General features: G+C 42.7%; 1 protein-coding gene across 1 annotated transcript in view; it reads left to right on the plus strand.

Annotated features, from left to right (window-relative positions):
• Positions 1-18,727, plus strand: part of LOC311507937 (matrix metalloproteinase-17-like) — an 81,179-nt gene that overhangs the window by 54,995 nt on the left and 7,457 nt on the right. Inside the window, exons 5-9 of the mRNA XM_084572482.1 lie at positions 9,892-10,068; positions 10,746-10,848; positions 12,800-12,882; positions 13,718-13,870; positions 14,788-15,045. Of these exons, the coding sequence (XP_084428608.1) occupies positions 9,892-10,068; positions 10,746-10,848; positions 12,800-12,882; positions 13,718-13,870; positions 14,788-15,045 (774 nt within the window). The remainder of the gene's footprint in view (positions 1-9,891; positions 10,069-10,745; positions 10,849-12,799; positions 12,883-13,717; positions 13,871-14,787; positions 15,046-18,727) is intronic.

An 18,727-nucleotide genomic window follows, 5' to 3' on the forward strand; every position in this document is an offset into this window, starting at 1 on the left:
CCTGACAGTGCAGGTCCACAGCAAGGGTAGCTTTTCAGAAACACTGTAAATTATATACAGTATAATTCCCCACTGTGGGATAAATTAAAGGATTATCTTATCTCGTGTGGCAACTATGGCATCTTTATACCTTGTTGTTGAGTTTGTTTGTTATTTGTGAACCCAGGAGAGGGACGTTTAAAGCCGGTAAAACCGGTTTGTGAGATTTGCAATAAACTTTGCGACGTCGAAGTGGGGGAAGAACTGAGCGGCAGTGTGCTTTTACAACAGCTGACATTGGCACTGAAAGCCTTGATACGTTTCAAGCAGATTTCATAGTTGTAATGACAACAATAAGCAGAAATACAGCTGTAGTGAACAGTCAGGCGGATACTGGCGGTAGAAATAGTGTATATGTAACTATACGGTATGAGCAGTGCATAGCGGAATAATAGGGACATAGGGAAAGAAAAATACACCGTTAAGCTATACAATAATGTTCAGCTATATAAAAAAAACACAAGACGTAATAAAATATTCAGAAAACAGACACATCTGGACTGGAGAAGAGATGCTTCAAGGATGGGAGGTTGTAGATGTTGATGATGATATTAGAGACAGTATGCATATTCTTGCCGCTGATCTCTGCTTATTCGGTTACTTTCTTTTTTTTGTTTTTGTTTTCCTCTCATGTGGTGGAGACCAGAGAGCAATGTGTTGTTTCATGTTTGACGGAGGGCTGGCTCTGAGCCCCCACCCTCATTGACAGGCTGACTGTCCTCAGCTGTCCCTGCTGAGCCTTTTTGCTGATTGAGGGAGATGGGACTTCCTCGTAGGCTTGAATCACTTGTCAGTCTTGTCTCCAGGTTTAGTCGTTGTATTGATTCAGTTTGTTTAAAGGCTTTCTTGTCCTTTCCATGTCATGCCGTATTAGAAATTCAATAACCACATTATTGATGGTTCATATCAGCCCGATAATAATGTATGTTTTTACAGGAGCTATATAATTTACTCAGTTAAAACAAATTACACGTCATGAATTAGTTCTTGTAGAGATTTGTTGTTACTATACAGTCTATTAACACCTTCTGTTAATCTCTTTTAAGAGATTTCGGCAGAATATAATAATTGGCAAGGGACTTGGTACCATAACCTTTCTAGTAGATTATCTTTAGTCCGAAAAGTATGGACCAGTCATGCTTGAGATGGTTTTGGTTGCATGCAGGTCATTAAAAGAGGTGGAACACACTGTCATAACCTGCCAGCTAGCAAGGTAACACATTGTTCCAGACCTAACCGTAATATAGATCCCATAAAGACTGACCTGACACTCGATAAAATGCTGTTCTAATAAGAGTTGTATGTGGGCAGATTTACTTTCCACAATAATAACAACATAGGAAATGATAACACTGTAGATGCTTTTTTGCTGGATTATCATACACACTGATCAACCATAACATTATGACCACCTACCTAATATTGTGTATGTGGGCCTTTGTGTCCTGTGGGTTGAGGGGAGGGGCCTCTGTGAATCAGGCTTGTTCCATTACATCCCACAGATACTTGATCAGTTTGGGATCTAGGGAATTTAGAGGCCAGGTCAACACCTTGTGCTGTTTTTCATGTTTTTTGAGTTGTTCCTCAACCGTTTTTATGTGTGTGCCTGTGTCAGGCTGAATCCTGCTGGGGATGGCTGCTGCCATCAAGGAGTGTCATTGCTATGGTGTGATTCACCACCCACTCATAAAACTACATTTAGCCAGTGCTATTATTTGACCAACTGCAGCAGCCCCAGATCATAGCACTCACTGATTAGTGGTTTTCTTAAGGCTACACAGCTGTTCAGTCCCAATCCCTTGAGTTCCCTTCACATTGTACGTGTGGAAATGCTCTCACCACAAACACTCTCTGTCTTCAGTATCTGTCAGCGTTACTCACACTCACTGTATTGTTCAGAAACATGCTGTAGGCCAACTCCAGGGCATCCAGGAAAGAGTGTGACTTAAAGGTAGCCAGTCAGAAGTCTTTCATATGTCTTCTTGACCCATCAAAGCAGCTGTGATGCTAGAGTTTAAGGAGTGGAGGAGCAGCCATCAGGAATGATTTAGAGGCCTAATGAATGAAGCTCTTAAACTCTATTCTCAGCGCCATGCAATGAAAGCGTTTGAGTTGATAAAAGGCTACTTAATGGGTCGTTGATGAATCCGGATGAACAAAGACTGAACCCTTAAGAATTCCACAGTCTGCAGTGCTACACTAAAGTCTCCTCTGTCTCTCTATCGCTCCCTGCCTTCTGTTGGGATCTGAACCTGGTGTTGAGCTATGGATGCTCACCACGCATAATCAAGTTAACCACATGGCTGCCTTTGTCTTGGAGACAAAGGGAAGCCCTGGAAGCACCAGATTCCCACAATCCTCCAGGTGTGAAACTGACCAAGCAGTTCACTGGCTGACAGTGGCATGTGACCTCTGAGGTCATCAAGTCATATAAAATGCGCTGTTTTGCCAGTGTTCTCTCTCTTACTCTCTTATTCTCTTACCTCTTCTCCTCCACTCCACACCTCCCCGGTGGAGACCCCCAGCTGCTAAGCTGCAGCTGGGCGCCAGGTAGTCTGCTAACAAAAAGCAACTACTTGCAGGCCTGTTCTCCATACAGCAGCGAAGCGAGTTCCTGCTGAGGAATCTACACCAGCTCTTTAGCCAACAAACCAAAGGTTTTGCAGGCTAAACTCTCAAAGGACAGGAGCCACACGGCTAGTTGGCACCGAGCTGCTAACCAGCCACTTCAAAGGACTTCAAGGAGCGGCCGGTTTCCCTCCAACGTTTGCTATCAGGAAAACACAGCAAGGACTTCAACTTTTCCCAGCTCGGCCCTTCCATCAGCCAGCTTAAGGAGCAACACACCAGAAATGGACTTTCCACCAACTGGTAGTATGACCTGGGCCTAGTCAAGCTAAGCTAAGCTATGCATAGAACTTTGATTGAATGTGATATTTGTGTTTATTGAGTTGTTTATAGTATAGTGGTTTGATGTTAGTTTAAAATGTGCAACACATAGACTCAGGGTCTTGCATGCTTAACTAACCTCTCTTCCTCTAACCTGGCACCTCATAAAACCCTTATCACATTCCACATATCTACTGGCCAGCACATGGTCTGAGTGTCCCCACTCAGCAGCCATTGTCTGTGTTCAAGACCTCAAGGCCCAGCGGCCATCTTGGCACACCCACAACCGGCGGCCATCTTGGCACACCCACAACCGGCGGCCATCTTGGTACGCCCACAACTGGCGGCCATCTTGACACACCCACAACCAGCGGCCATTTTGGCTCACACACACACACACACACACACACACACCTGTATTGAGTACACTGTAGTTAGCTTGTATGTTTAATTTTATTCTTGTTAATAAATGTCTTTTAAACATACCTGTCTGTTTAATATTGCACAAGAGTGAATATTGCCAACCTCTACACTGCCAAGAACTCCAAATTCCTTCAACTGTAACTAGTTGTTAACGTGGTAATTTTGGTTATAGTTATTAAGTTAATTATTAATCAGAAATCTATATTGACAATTTAGTATAATTTATGAGACTGTTTTGATTAATTGGCTATCTTTTCCCTTCCTAGAAGGGTGGTGCCCCGAGGTGATCTAGTAATTCAGATCCAATTATTTAATAATAAATAATTATTTTTGATAATTATTAATTATTCATGATAGCCAAACCCCAATACTGAGTGCCTTAGTACCAGGCCCAACAAATGGTGCCCCGTGTGAGGCAGAGTACTGTTGGCAATTATTCATAATTGTGCAATATTAATTTCAGCATAATTTTGGCCAAAGCCAAAAATATTTTTGAACAACTTTTAGACTTGCCAGAAGTCTTAACGTTCAATCCCACTAGTCTACCACAGGAGTAGATATCCAGTTGTACTTACGAACAGGTGCAGTGTGGTGATAATTTATGAAATTCATAAATTGATCAATAATTAATAATTCGTTATTAATAACTACCGTCTTAAGTCCCATTGTGCTACATTAAGAGTTGCTTTTGCTGCTAGCTAATACAAGTTGAACCTACTTTTCTCAATCGTAAGAATTTCTGCATTCGAATACCACGTATTCATGCAATCCAGTCAAGCTGTTTCCTGTTAATTTAAGTGTTCCCCTGTTGAATTAAACCACAGCGTGCCACCGGCCCTGTGTGAAAGAACTTGTGCCAGCTGTTACTGCCATGCATTTCAGCCTAAGTAAGATAAGGAGTCTGAGATAGAGCCACAGTGTGCTACCAGCCCTGTGAAACAAAGTTATATATTTAGCTGTTACTGCCATGCATTCCAGTCTAAGTTAACTTTAAGAATCACGCCTCTAACTGTTACTGCCCTGCATTTCAGTTATTGCATGTTGAGTTTTGGTGAGTAAATTTGCATTTACTGTTACCAAATTTGTTGTGCCCACTAGAACCACTAGATGGTGCCATAGCTACCTTTCTAGCCTCTCTCTTAGAAGCTACATAGCTACTTAGCATAGCATTGCTAACCCCATTGCTTTGTTGTTGTTGTTTTTGACACCTCCATCCCACATAACAATGGAGAACCCCTGTGTAGAGCAATTCATTTCTTCCCTTGCACAGAGCCTAAATCCAGGCTACCCTGAATTCATTAACAAGTTGAATTTCAGTGAGTGCAGGGATGAGATAGATTCTCTACTGAAGGACAGGTGTGATGCACAGACTGCATCCAAGGGCCCATTGTTAAGATGTTTGCTTCTGAACTTCCACAGGCAATCCAGCCTTGCCTCTCAGAGCAAAGGAGCCTTAGAAAAGGAGGTAGAGTCCCTTAAAGCGCAAACGGCTTGTCTCCTCCATGAGGTACAAATGGCCAATAAGAAAGCTATGCGCTACTTATCAGACCTGCACTCGGCAGAGTCGGATCTTTGTGCTCACAAAGAAGAATTGTTAAGGCTTAAATCAGGTTGTCTTTCCCCACCACAGTTGTTAAGCCATTGTGATTCTGGTTACTCCGATTCACACTCCTCCTCTAGTGAAAGGTTAACGCCCCCTCCAGTTAGAAGATGGGAACAATTTCCAGCCGACCCTAAGTTCCTGGGAATGGAGTCAGCTCCTCAACCTCCTTTGAGAGACCGAGGTAACGGTTACCTGACGTCCCATCTCACTGACATAGACCGTGAAGAGATTTGTAGTTTATCCTCCAGAAGATATTCTACCCAATCTTCTTTTCAGTCTATGATGCATGACACTTCCATCCGTGCCCATCTCTCCGAAGGGGGGACTACAACACCACAGGTTTGCCCAGCCCCCGCCTTTCCACCAGAGACGACTGTTGCATGTGATGCACCTGCCCGGACACCACAGTGTCCCCGCTTTGAAGTGCTTGAGTTCCTTGCTAAGGACATTGAACATTTTGATCCAGACAGCTGTGATCATAACGTTGACAATTACGTTAGGGATTTAGACCACGCCCTAATTGATTTGCCCCATGCAACCCAAAGGGAGAAGGTTAAACTTGTATGGAAAACAAGCTCTAAAGCTGTCCATAAGTTTATCCAGTCACAACCTCCCTCAGTCAGAGATGACTACACAGAGCTCCGTCAAGCACTACTAGAAGAATTCTCTTCTACTGCTGATGAGATTGACTCAATGGTTGCAGCCCTCCAAATTAAACATACCCGTCATGAGCATCCTAGAGATTATTACAAACGTTTGAGACATGTGTACTTTCAGGGCAAGAATGCACCAGGCTTAGAAGAGAACTCCACCTTCAAGTCTTTATTCTTGCAGAACCTTCACCCATGTGTACGCACTCACGTTGTACTCATGACACGCCAAGGTGACCCCTCGATGCAGGACATCAGGAAGATGACACAGGTGGCTTGGGAAACTGTTGTCACTTCCAAAACAAGAGGGAAGACAGTTGAGCCCTCCAGCTCAACCACCAAGGCATCATCCCGATCTGCCACCTTTAAACATCACCCTCACAACAGACCAAAGGGGGGTGATAAAGGGCCACACAGGGACACTGAGCGTAGCCGCCATGTCCGCCAACTTCCCCGAGATAGACATTCACACAGTCGAAGCTGTAGAAAGCCTTACTCCGAAATTATGGCCCAGCAGTATGATCAGCCAATAGACTGCTCAGATGATGATCGCAGCATCTCTGAGTGCAGTTTAGATGATCATAATTCAGCAGACAGTGACAATGCCTCTGAATACCTCTGTGCCTCTGGCTACACGGAGCGTTACAGCCCTGAGCCACGAGTTCGGAAAAACTTAAGGCACCTCAGATTCAGAGTTCCTTCTTCACAGTGATAACAGTCCATCCCTGTACTGCTAGTATGTACAAAGTACTTTACTTCCTTTGCAGTTAAGTAGGCAAACTTGTGATTTGTCAGCAACAGCAGCAAACTCCATAGTTTTCAACTCACTAATAGTCACACCTGCCACTATTAGCTGAGAAAAGCCTAAATTCTGGTTGGACCCAGACCCACTGTCTAACTTTGCAATTACACCTGAACCAACTCCTTGGTAGTATTTTGCAATTTATACATGTCCTTATTCAACACAAATTTTAGGACACATTTAGACAATGATACAGCCATTGACAACCAAGATTTTAAAATGTGATGACATCCTTCCGCAGCAACATCTGCATGAAGGACAAAATTGTTATTTCTGTTAAGATCAGACCGAGTACTGCATTGAATAATGATTATTCTAATAGGATCCAATGAGTAAACCACAAAACTCTTGGACATTTGGAAATGGTTTTATCATTGTAGGTGCCACTCTCTTTCTGCATCTTACCCTAACAATTTACATCACTGACATTCTTCTTTTCCTCACTAACACTGTTAGTAACTGTCAATGTGCTTATGTGTATTTCAGTTTTGTCACCTGATGATTTTGTTTTGCTTAGCTAAGATAGTTAGCATTTACCACAGCCCAGTTGGTTAACAGACTGCCCAGACGTCATTACTATGAATGAACTTTTCCAACTTGGATTATACACGGACACTTGTGCTCTCACGACCACACATCGAGTGAGATCGTGAGACCAAAGGGGGGAATGTTGGGATCTGAACCTGGTGTTGAGCTATGGATGCTCACCACGCATAATCAAGTTAACCACATGGCTGCCTTTGTCTTGGAGACAAAGGGAAGCCCTGGAAGCACCAGATTCCCACAATCCTCCAGGTGTGAAACTGACCAAGCAGTTCACTGGCTGACAGTGGCATGTGACCTCTGAGGTCATCAAGTCATATAAAATGCGCTGTTTTGCCAGTGTTCTCTCTCTTACTCTCTTATTCTCTTACCTCTTCTCCTCCACTCCACACCTCCCCGGTGGAGACCCCCAGCTGCTAAGCTGCAGCTGGGCGCCAGGTAGTCTGCTAACAAAAAGCAACTACTTGCAGGCCTGTTCTCCATACAGCAGCGAAGCGAGTTCCTGCTGAGGAATCTACACCAGCTCTTTAGCCAACAAACCAAAGGTTTTGCAGGCTAAACTCTCAAAGGACAGGAGCCACACGGCTAGTTGGCACCGAGCTGCTAACCAGCCACTTCAAAGGACTTCAAGGAGCGGCCGGTTTCCCTCCAACGTTTGCTATCAGGAAAACACAGCAAGGACTTCAACTTTTCCCAGCTCGGCCCTTCCATCAGCCAGCTTAAGGAGCAACACACCAGAAATGGACTTTCCACCAACTGGTAGTATGACCTGGGCCTAGTCAAGCTAAGCTAAGCTATGCATAGAACTTTGATTGAATGTGATATTTGTGTTTATTGAGTTGTTTATAGTATAGTGGTTTGATGTTAGTTTAAAATGTGCAACACATAGACTCAGGGTCTTGCATGCTTAACTAACCTCTCTTCCTCTAACCTGGCACCTCATAAAACCCTTATCACATTCCACATATCTACTGGCCAGCACATGGTCTGAGTGTCCCCACTCAGCAGCCATTGTCTGTGTTCAAGACCTCAAGGCCCAGCGGCCATCTTGGCACACCCACAACCGGCGGCCATCTTGGCACACCCACAACCGGCGGCCATCTTGGTACGCCCACAACTGGCGGCCATCTTGACACACCCACAACCAGCGGCCATTTTGGCTCACACACACACACACACACACACACACACCTGTATTGAGTACACTGTAGTTAGCTTGTATGTTTAATTTTATTCTTGTTAATAAATGTCTTTTAAACATACCTGTCTGTTTAATATTGCACAAGAGTGAATATTGCCAACCTCTACACTGCCAAGAACTCCAAATTCCTTCAACTGTAACTAGTTGTTAACGTGGTAATTTTGGTTATAGTTATTAAGTTAATTATTAATCAGAAATCTATATTGACAATTTAGTATAATTTATGAGACTGTTTTGATTAATTGGCTATCTTTTCCCTTCCTAGAAGGGTGGTGCCCCGAGGTGATCTAGTAATTCAGATCCAATTATTTAATAATAAATAATTATTTTTGATAATTATTAATTATTCATGATAGCCAAACCCCAATACTGAGTGCCTTAGTACCAGGCCCAACACTTCCTAAATGAATCTGGTTTATCTGCACAATTCTCCCCGCTCCGACTTCGTCTGCAGGCGTTACTTCTATTCTGTCAGCCTCCCATGGACCCTAAATATGATGACATGGTACATACTGCTCTGAGCCCCTGTTCTCTCTCTCTCTATTTTTTCCTTTGTTAACCTGCACCGTGTGCTTCTGTAGATTAGAGTTGGCATTTGCCTCTTGAATATCCCAGGTGAATACTGTAAGCTCGAGCGCCTGTCCCAAACTGAGGCCAACCTTGGGTTGACTGAATGAAACCCAATCACCAAGGAACTCTAAGCTAGCTTGGTTTGACACGCTAGATCTCCATATTTTTGCAAATCTAAACCTCTAAGTCCCAGGTTTTGTCTGGCTTCACAGACTCAGACAAGGAGTTCTCTTTTCTTTTCATGTTTTAGCTGAACACCGATCGAAATGTGCTTTAATAGCCTACAGCCTCTTCAGGTGTCTTTCCGCACTCAGATTTTGATTGGCGGCTCAGGGACTCAGACAGTATTTCCACCGTTATCTCACAACACCACACGCCTTAGAGCACTCAAAGCTTTCCGAGTTGTCTGTGCCTCTTAATTTGCGCCACAAGCAGATGAGGTGTAAAATACCTAAATAGGGTCAAAGTAAGGCTCCGACTTAGAGTGACCAAAAAGGTCACAGTTTTGACTCTGGCTGTGGCTCTTTCCAAAGACACCTTCATACTTCAAACTTTAAACAAATTTAAACACATTTGACCAGTCAAACTAGACAACTGGCCACAGCCACCTCCAATTTACTGACCCAGGCCTGGAGCTGCGGCCATAAAACTAGTTCTACACATTTTGCGGCACTCTGTGAGGTTGTGCATGACCTGCTATGATTCTGCATTAGATTTTATTATCACTGAATCTGCTCATTAACTTTTTTTTGCTCAATATATTAGTTATTTAGTCTATTAACTATTAAAAAATGCCCATCAAAGTCTCCTCTTCATCTTTCTCAGATAGTCGAAAAATTATTCCACTTACAGTGACATAAAACAGAGGGAAAAGAAAAATTGTTGTCACATATTAGAAAGAAAATCTGTTACTACAATGTTTTTGCACTGTTTTACACAGATTTACTGTGACAAACGTAGTAGTGGATCTAATGTAATGTCACAGCATTTCTAATTTCATTAAAAAAGGATATCTCGCTCTGTGCAGTTGTGTTCCAATGTATCTGGGATTTATATAATCAAAAAAATAGGCTATAGGTCACCTCTTTGCGTATCTTTTTTTTTCTGTTTTCATGTAACCTGTGGACTGCTTTTTATGTGGTTTAATTATCTTTCTCCCCATCTCTTTTAGATTCCCACGGGATGGATCTGTTTGCAGTTGCAGTCCATGAGTTCGGTCATGCCATTGGCCTGGTCCACACGTCAGCCATGGAGTCCATCATGAGGCCGTACTACCAGGGTCCTGTGGGAGACCCTCTGAAATATGATCTGCCCTATGAGGACAAAGTCCGTGTCTGGCAGCTCTATGGTATGGAATAGCAATGTGTGTGTGTGTGTGTGTGTGTGTGTTGCATGTGAAAAAGGGAAAAGGAAAAAAAGTAAATTAGTTTCTTTTCTTTTCTTTACGTTATAAAAATGCTCATAAATGCAGAAATTCTTCTATTTATTCTGAGGTGCATACAAGCTAAAATAGTTATCCTCCAGATGCATTGTAATACTGTGGCAATGTGGTCTCCAACATGTTTCTCCCTCTTCTTTCTGTCTATTCTATGGTACGAAGCCATACTCTATGCATTCATAGAATCATCCTACCTCTACTGGCCATGACTCATGAGCCTCTACTGTAATTACAGATGTACAGTATGTCTCTCAGTGCGATGCTGGAGATCGACGTTTATAAAGATAAAGAGGCGTCCCCAAGCAGGAAGCAGCTGTTGATGAGCTGTGTAGAGCAAGGTTATTGATTTAATACAAACATTGATGGAGGTAATTGGGCCTCATCATGTCCTGTGACATTATCACACCATGACCCGATACAGAAGTGTGAGGAAGAGACGGGCAAGGGAGTGTGGTGCAGGAAAAGGAGACGAGAGAATGTGATTTGGGTTGAAGTGGAAAGAATTGAGAGAAATAAAACAGAGGAAGGATATGATATTATAAAATAAATAGCAAATGCCACTGGGCTGACGTTTGGTTTCACTCCAGGTGTCAGAGACTCCGTGTCCCACACAAATCAACCAGGCAACCCCTCTCAGACAGCTGAGCCTCCTGTCCTGCTGGACCTTCCTGAAAACAGATCCACTGTGCTGTAAGTAGAAGACAAAAATATTTCCTGTAGCCTTCAAATGCAAGAAAATAAGTCTGCTGTTGGTGTGGTGCATACAAATGCCTTAGGCGCTATTTCTGAGGATCAAGGAAGTGTTTTGGATTCTTCGTTCGGTCTGTAAATCATATTTAAAGTGACATGTGCTGCACTTATATAGACACTAATATACCACTAATAATCAGAATAATCTGGACTAAGAGGAATAAAAATGCCTCATGTAACGGTCTCAATTGGAACAGACCGGTCTGGCCTGATCAGAAGGAATTTATTCTCATAGGAAAATATGATAATAACCATGTAAACACTGTAAACATTTCAGCTGGAATCTCTAATCGGTATTATTTCAAAGGGTTGAAGAAATATTGTCCGTGTAAACATAATCACCGCCCGTGCTGCTACGGCCAGCAGAGCGGCGTGCAGCAGAGAGGACTGTCAATAAAAATCTGATGGGACAGTATAACCTTGTACGGAAATATGCATTCAACTCAGGACACATTTATTAGAACTGGTGCAGCTCTTTGATTCGTTTTATGGTTTGAGCTGGCGAAGGTGAACTTGGAGGACCTGGAGAAAACTCACGCAGGCAGAGAAAGGACATGCAAACACCCCAGAAAAAGAGCCACGGCCTTCTTGCTGCGAGGCAACAGTCATAACCACTGGACAAATCCTTGCAATTCGTTCACTGACGTCTGCGACTATATTAGACTATAGTAGCATAACAAAATAAGCTACATATGTGCATAGCCCACATACTGTTGTATTTGTTGCATTTATTGCACCGCATTTGGCCATTATAGGAAGATTTCTGTTTTTCTGATGGTGTTTCTGATTCTTCATACGATAGCATCATTATATTTTGATTGTTTTTTTAATGTTATTACTTTTTTTTCTCACATCCATAGAGACACACTGTGGTGAATCAATGCAGGAATACTAAACATTTATTATAAAAAGAGTTTTTTGGAGCTCGGTATGAAGCTGTGAGAACCCAACAAAGCAAATTAGCCGAGAGTCGGGTAGGGATTTTGGGAGACTGCCCGTCTAATTAAGTTATTCCCTGAAGAAAGTTGGGCAGCTATCAGCCTGTATTTTTTTTTTTCTGGATATCAAGGATAATTAGACCAATTTTTGTCCATTTATGCATTCGAATGTACATACACCCGCTCACACACCCAAACCACCAAGCTCTAACCTTAAATTAGCCCTCAAGAGGTCCCGCAGATAAAAAAATTACCAAAGGGTTTCCACTAGGATTGTCTGCAATTCTAGTTGTTTGCGCGCACAGCTATAAACACCAAGCCAGTGCTGAGAAGTCAGTGGAATATTTAAACACTTTTGCTCCTCAGTTTTAAGCCTTACACCGGCCTTATTAATCATTTCCCTCTGCCTTCATCAAGTCATGATGCGTGAAAAGGCTAGATTAAGCCTGACAAGGGCGCCAATGCTGACCACTACGCAGTGGTGTGGTGTTAATACAGCTCTGAATAGAGACCTTTGTTGGTGATATAAGGCCTGGCTTGCTCACACTCTCAGACCCACGGCGCTGACGGCTTCATCATTGACAGGCAGACCACGTCAGTGCTTTAAATCACTTAAAAACCTCTGTGATAAATGCACCCGTGGATATGAACGCGTCAGCCTGACAGCCTTCGCCTCTGTTGCTTAGCCTGGCTTCACTGATAAATGCGCAGACACCCAGAGGCAGCAGAAGCATAAACAACCTATGGGTGTATGAAAAGATGTGTAAAAGGATCAGGACGTATGTAAATAAAAGCAAAAAAGAGTGGACACGCTGTCTTCACTTTTGCAGTGTTATAAAGAGTGAAGCTAAAAACACAAAGTGTTAGAAATGTCCAGTTTTACATAATAGGTTTTTTTTTCCCCCTTGTATTTACAATGTTTTCTCCTCCTACTTTCTCCACATCCCTCTCAGGCTGGCACGAGACGCCCCAGACAGATGCACCAGTCACTTTGATGCCGTGGCCCAGATACGAGGGGAGGCCTTCTTTTTCAAAGGTACAAAAGGCAGGCAGACAGACAGACAGACAGAAAGAAAGACAGATCGATAGACAGACAGGCAGGCAGACAGATAGACAGACGCAAAGCTACAGAGCTGTGTGGGAAGAATAACAAGAAATGTTCTCAATGAGCAGACGTGGAGAAGGAGCTAAATTAAAGAAGGAGAGAAGAGGGAACGAGAGAGAGGGAGGTAGCTGTGGACTCCAGCTGAGACCTGCTGAGAGACTGCAGTTCAAAAATTACATCAGGCTTTCATCCTTGCCCTCTGGGAGAATGACCTCTGGCCCCCCACTGACAACGGAAACAAGAGACAGACTTGCATACCATTCAGCAGTAGAAGTGTTGGTAAAGTGTGCTGAAGTCCTAAAGACCTTTTAAATCTTTATAATTTTTACTTGCACTAAATGTAAATTATTACTGACCGAGGTGCAGAGTTTACTATAAGCTTTAACCAGTGTGTAAGAAATGAAATCATCGCCACACATTTCAAAATGTTTGAACAAGAGATGATTCTTGTGATGCATGTCTCTCCTGTCTTGTGAATTGTCTGATAGCCACTGTTTTTTTCACTCTTCTGTGAACCAAATTTAAAAATTAGCCTGTAGATAGATTTAATTTATTATTTGCAGTTAAACTTAGACACCTTACTCAAACAACCCAACTAACTTTGACACTGTGCTCTTCATAAAAACCTCTACATAAACATGCTAAACATGTTAACTGGTAATTTACTTCCCGTATGTACAATTTGCCTAACTGTGTCCAGATTGTTGCGTATATCAACAGTCCTGAACAGTGCTTTTTCTAATTCCAAACTCTTTCTTCCTCGTAGGGAAGTACTTCTGGCGACTAACAAGAGAGAAGCACCTGGTGTCTCTGCGTCCTGCTCAAATCCATCGCTTCTGGAGAGGCCTGCCAACCAATCTGGACAGCGTGGATGCAGTGTATGAGAGGCCCGGGGACCACAAAATAGTCTTTTTCAAAGGTACAATATCACAAACAGTTTTGCCTTCCAATATGTAATTAAGCTTTGAATTTAGTCTTGGTATCTATAAAGCGTTTGTGTTATAAGTTTTGTCAGTTACAGGATTGTCTCTTTCCTCCTCCTTCCTATCACAATTAGGCTTTATTTTTGGTATTATTATATTTAATAGCTTAAATCAAATCAAATGTGGGATTAGTCAGCGATACAAGATGAACAAAGACACTTCGCATCTTTCTTGGGATGTGGCATGTGACAGTGGTGAAATCATCAGACACCTTGGCCAGGCTCCACAGAGATGCGGTTGATCGGCAGCATTTGCCAAATCTGCCTTCGAAAAGCTACCAAGTTGCTTTCTCCTCAGCTTCATAAGGGTCACAGCTACTGCCAGCTATAGCACTGCTCACCAAGAGGAAGCTGCTAAGGAGATCTTCTAGACATCCTCTTGCCTGCCGCAGACATGAGGGTTTGCTGGACGAGGTAAGACATCGAAAACACCTTGGACCAAGGACCTGATGTGATGGAGCTTTGCTTTGCCAGACGTTGGAGCAGGTGATCTTTCACTCCAGTTCACCTCCTCATCTAGTCCTTGCTTCTTTGACAACCCTTCCTCACCAAATGCTGCTTCCTCCTCCACACCTGCCCATACGTCTGCCTGCTCTTTGTTCTGGATGTTAATGACTTTCGTCATCCGGAAGTAGCACAGGTCTCAACGTCCTGTTGCCATGGACGCCACCAGGGCTTTAACCTTCAGCTGTGACTCAGACTCAAGGTTCTAAATAGGCAGCAAGATATACATGAATATTTTTTATTTGGAGTGATTTCCATTTACCTATATTCATTTGTTCAAATGAGCCACCTCAATTGTCTGCGTTTTCATTCAGTGTAAAGAATAGATTACCTCTGTCCACCTCCTTTAGGTCTGAAATACTGGGTGTTTAAAGACAATATCGTGGAAGAGGGTTACCCCCGGCCAATCAGCGACTTTGGCCTTCCCTTGGAGGGTGTGGATGCAGCCTTTGTTTGGCTCCACAATGACAAAACCTACTTCTTCAAGGACAACCACTACTGGCGCTACGACGACCACCTGAGACGTATGGACATGGGCTACCCTAAAGACAGCACGCTTTGGAAAGGGCTGCCGTCACAACTGGATGATGCCATGAGGTGGTCTGATGGTGAGTAACCTTAGGAAATCCCTCTAATCCGTTCCAGCTCTGTCTGCTCTTCACCAGTTGTGCACAAGACAACTCAGATGTGGCAAAGTTGACTTCTTGAGATGGCTGAGATGTCATTTTGACACCTTCTCCATGAGATCGATGCACTTATTTTTTCTTCCACCAAAGTGTGATGGTGAAGCTGTGGATTGCAATTATTGTAAAGCTTTGTTTTAGACACTGAAGTGTCAGTACTCTCAAATAAACAACTTGTCAATACAAGTTATACAATTACACAATTGACAACGTGTAAATGTGTGAAGTAGGCATGATTAGAACACTTTTGCATGTAGGCGTAGTCGGACAACACATCATTGGGCACATATTGAAGCCTTTCTCTACTGTTTACTTTTGTATTAGAATTTTTTTTAAATAAGATTCAAGTCTTTACAGCAGATTCTACAAAGCGCTTTACAATAAAAGTCTGAAGTCAATGGCGACGCGAAGTGAAGTGAAGGTGCAGCGTGGCCTCATGAGAAATTAAACTGACTTCTGTCCTTGGACCCAACTTAATTTCAATTGACATCTTTGAAAGGGTGTATTTTACCTAGAGCGTATTTTTTTTCCCCACCAACCTGACCAAATATGTCTGTTACCTACACCCAAGCAAATGCAAAAGTAATTGTCCCAAAACAAAAAAAATAAATAAAAATAAAACAAAAGAATCATTGATTACATTTGTGGCCATATCACAATTTATCATGACACTTTGTTGGGCAATGATTAGATTATTGAATAAACATGGGAACTTCTCCAAGTAACTTCTCGGAAATAAATCCATTTGTGATCATAACACCTCATAGCTATTCTTCCAATATTCCACAAAATAAATGATCAAAACTGTAACGTAACCATTCAGAGCGAAAAGATGTACAGAAAAAAAAGCCACTGACCTTTTCCGTTTTGATTAAAAAAAATTGATTATAAAGGGACTGATTGATAACATTCAATGCATAAGTGATGAATCACCACTCTCTGTTTCATCCAGAGAGAAAAAAAGATTATATTTCTCTGAGAAAAATAGAGTTGTAACACTCCAGCAGAGCATCAGATGCTGGTAGCTCTAGTATTTCCAACGCCTAAGGCAAGACCGCGCAATATCCTACTCAGGGGAGGTCCTCAAATGGGGATAAACTATGAGAGAAATATGAGAGAAGAATGGGGTAATTAGACAAGTTAGCAAATATGCAGATTAAAGACTGGGATGAAGTTTTGTGCCATGCCACAGATATGACCCTGGAGTCGGCAACGTCAGTCGTTCGGTACACCGTTTTGGTCCAGATTCATATGATGCAGTCATCAGTGAATGCATTTCAGTGACAGTTTATATACATATTCATGGTTCCCAGACAAAGAACCCTGACATAACTTTGGTGAAGCCTCAGCTTTTCTTGCCCTATCTATGCCATGAACTTTAGCATACATATCTTTAGTGAAGGGGGAATGAATTCAGTCATCCCTGCCAGTAGCACTAGAGGTAAAATTCTTTGAAATGTCACAGTGTCTATGGATTGGCTCAAAGTGTTCCTCAGAGGGTATATCATCCTGAAATTGTGATCTAGTGACTTTTCCCGTGGCATCGCCGTCATGTTGACGTTTTTCATTCTGAGGGTCAGCTGTTGGATAGAATGCCAATATTTGTCCTTCTGGTTTAGTGCCACTTAGCTCATTCTTCTTCTTTTTTTCCTTTCGGCTGTTCCCTTCAGGTGTCGCCACAGCAAATCATCTGCTTCCATCTCGCCCCATACCCTGTATCCTCTTCGCTCACACCAACTAACTTCATGTCCTCCTTCTCTACATCTATAAACCTCCTCCTGCCTGGCAGCTCTAACGTCAGCATCCTTCCACCAGTATATTCACTATCCCTCCTCTGAACATGTACATGAACCATCTCAACCTGGCCTCTCTAACTTTATCTCCGAAACGTCTCACATGAGCTGTCCCTCGAATGTACTCATTCCCGAAAACCTCAACATCTTCAGCTCTGCTTCCTCCAGCTCTTCCTCCTGTCCTTACCATACAACACTGCCGGTCTCACCACTGTCCTGTAAAACTTTCTCCACGTGTTCTATCCTGCCTGCACACGATTGTTCACCTCTTTTCCACACTTCCCGTTGCTCTGGACCGTTTACCCTAAGTACTTAAAGTCCTGCACTTTCCGTACCTCTTTAAGACGGTGATCAATCCAAACGTTTTATCCGCTGAACTCATGCTAGCGTTATTACTTTAAGAGTGCTGACCTGAGCGTCTCATGAGTTGTTTTAGCGTGACTGTGATTTCTTATATCTTTTTAATTTACATTATATTGATGTGAGTTTAAATATAGGGTTGTACCTTGTTCTCACATAAATAAGGTGGTGCTCTTGTTTGGAGTTTGCACACTTCTGTATTACAGGCAGCCAACGTCAGCCTAATTCCACTAGCTCCCTTTCTCCGGTTCCTTCTGAAACAAATGAAACATGTTCAGGGGTTTACTTGCCACAGTCTAATTTCTGTCGTGTTTGGATTACGTGTCAAAAGTGGTTTGAAATGAAAAGACTTGATTTAATTTATTAATTGGTTTAGTCAACTTCTGTATTTCCTAGATAAGACATTTCATCTGAGAATATTCAAATTTAAGATTATACGCCATTTATGCGAGGCATTTTGTTCCATTTCATTTTATTTCATTTAATTTCACTAGAGTTTATTTAATTATTGCAGTCCTTGGTTGCATCTATGATTTTTTATTTTTTTTTGGCATAGCTGCATTATTCAGATTAGAGGTGCATTTGCATTTGTTTTATAATGAGTCAATAGTGAGCTGTTGTGGACCCTTCCTGCCAACGCTCTGCTTTGCATTCACTGGGTCAAACACATTCAAACGCCTCAGGGCGAGCTCCACTGTACCAGCTGAGCGTCAAGGTCACAACACCTGCTTCCATCAAAGCATCGTATCTACAGTCATCTGATCGCGTACATGTTAATGAGGGTTGTAAAATAGCTTAGCGCATATTTGTTTGGGAAACAGCAGCTGTTCTTTTCTTGTAGGCGTGTACTTTGGCGTATTGGGGTGACGGTCAAGATTTTAAAAAAGCCTCGAAAAACCAGCTGCTTAGTTTAGAAATTTGAGGTCGCGCTCGATGGGAGCACGGGTGTCCCCGTCCCTCCCTGCAGGGCATGTGAATACAAGGAGGCTCTTTGACTGTGAGGTGTTTAGTGGGTCGTGTTTTGTAGACTCAGAACTCCCCACGCTCTTGGATCAGAGCACCCACATGTGGGTACATGTGTGAGAAGAGGCCGGTCAGACAGTTTTCACTCAGCTTCACCCCTGGTCATTATCACCCCAGAGCGTGGAAGGGTAAACTTGGAAACCTATACGGACAAGTGCACACAGACCAACCATGGGGCCTGGGAACTGGAGCCACATCAAAGCCTACTCCCTGTGTGTTTCACCAGCTCAGAATGGATAGAGAGAGAAAAAAGGTTGAAACAGACACGCGGAGGGAAACGAGTGCCTGCAAGAAGGAAAGAGCAGATACAGTGACCAATTGTTATGAAAATAAAATAGATGGGGGGGGGGGAATGTGTGAAAAGCACAAGAGAACGGGAATCCATAAAAATGAAATACTGGGACACATGAGGACAAAGATATTTAAAGCAA

This window comes from Chelon labrosus (genome assembly GCF_963514085.1).
Source record: "Chelon labrosus genome assembly, chromosome: 22".
NCBI lineage: Eukaryota > Metazoa > Chordata > Actinopteri > Mugiliformes > Mugilidae > Chelon > Chelon labrosus.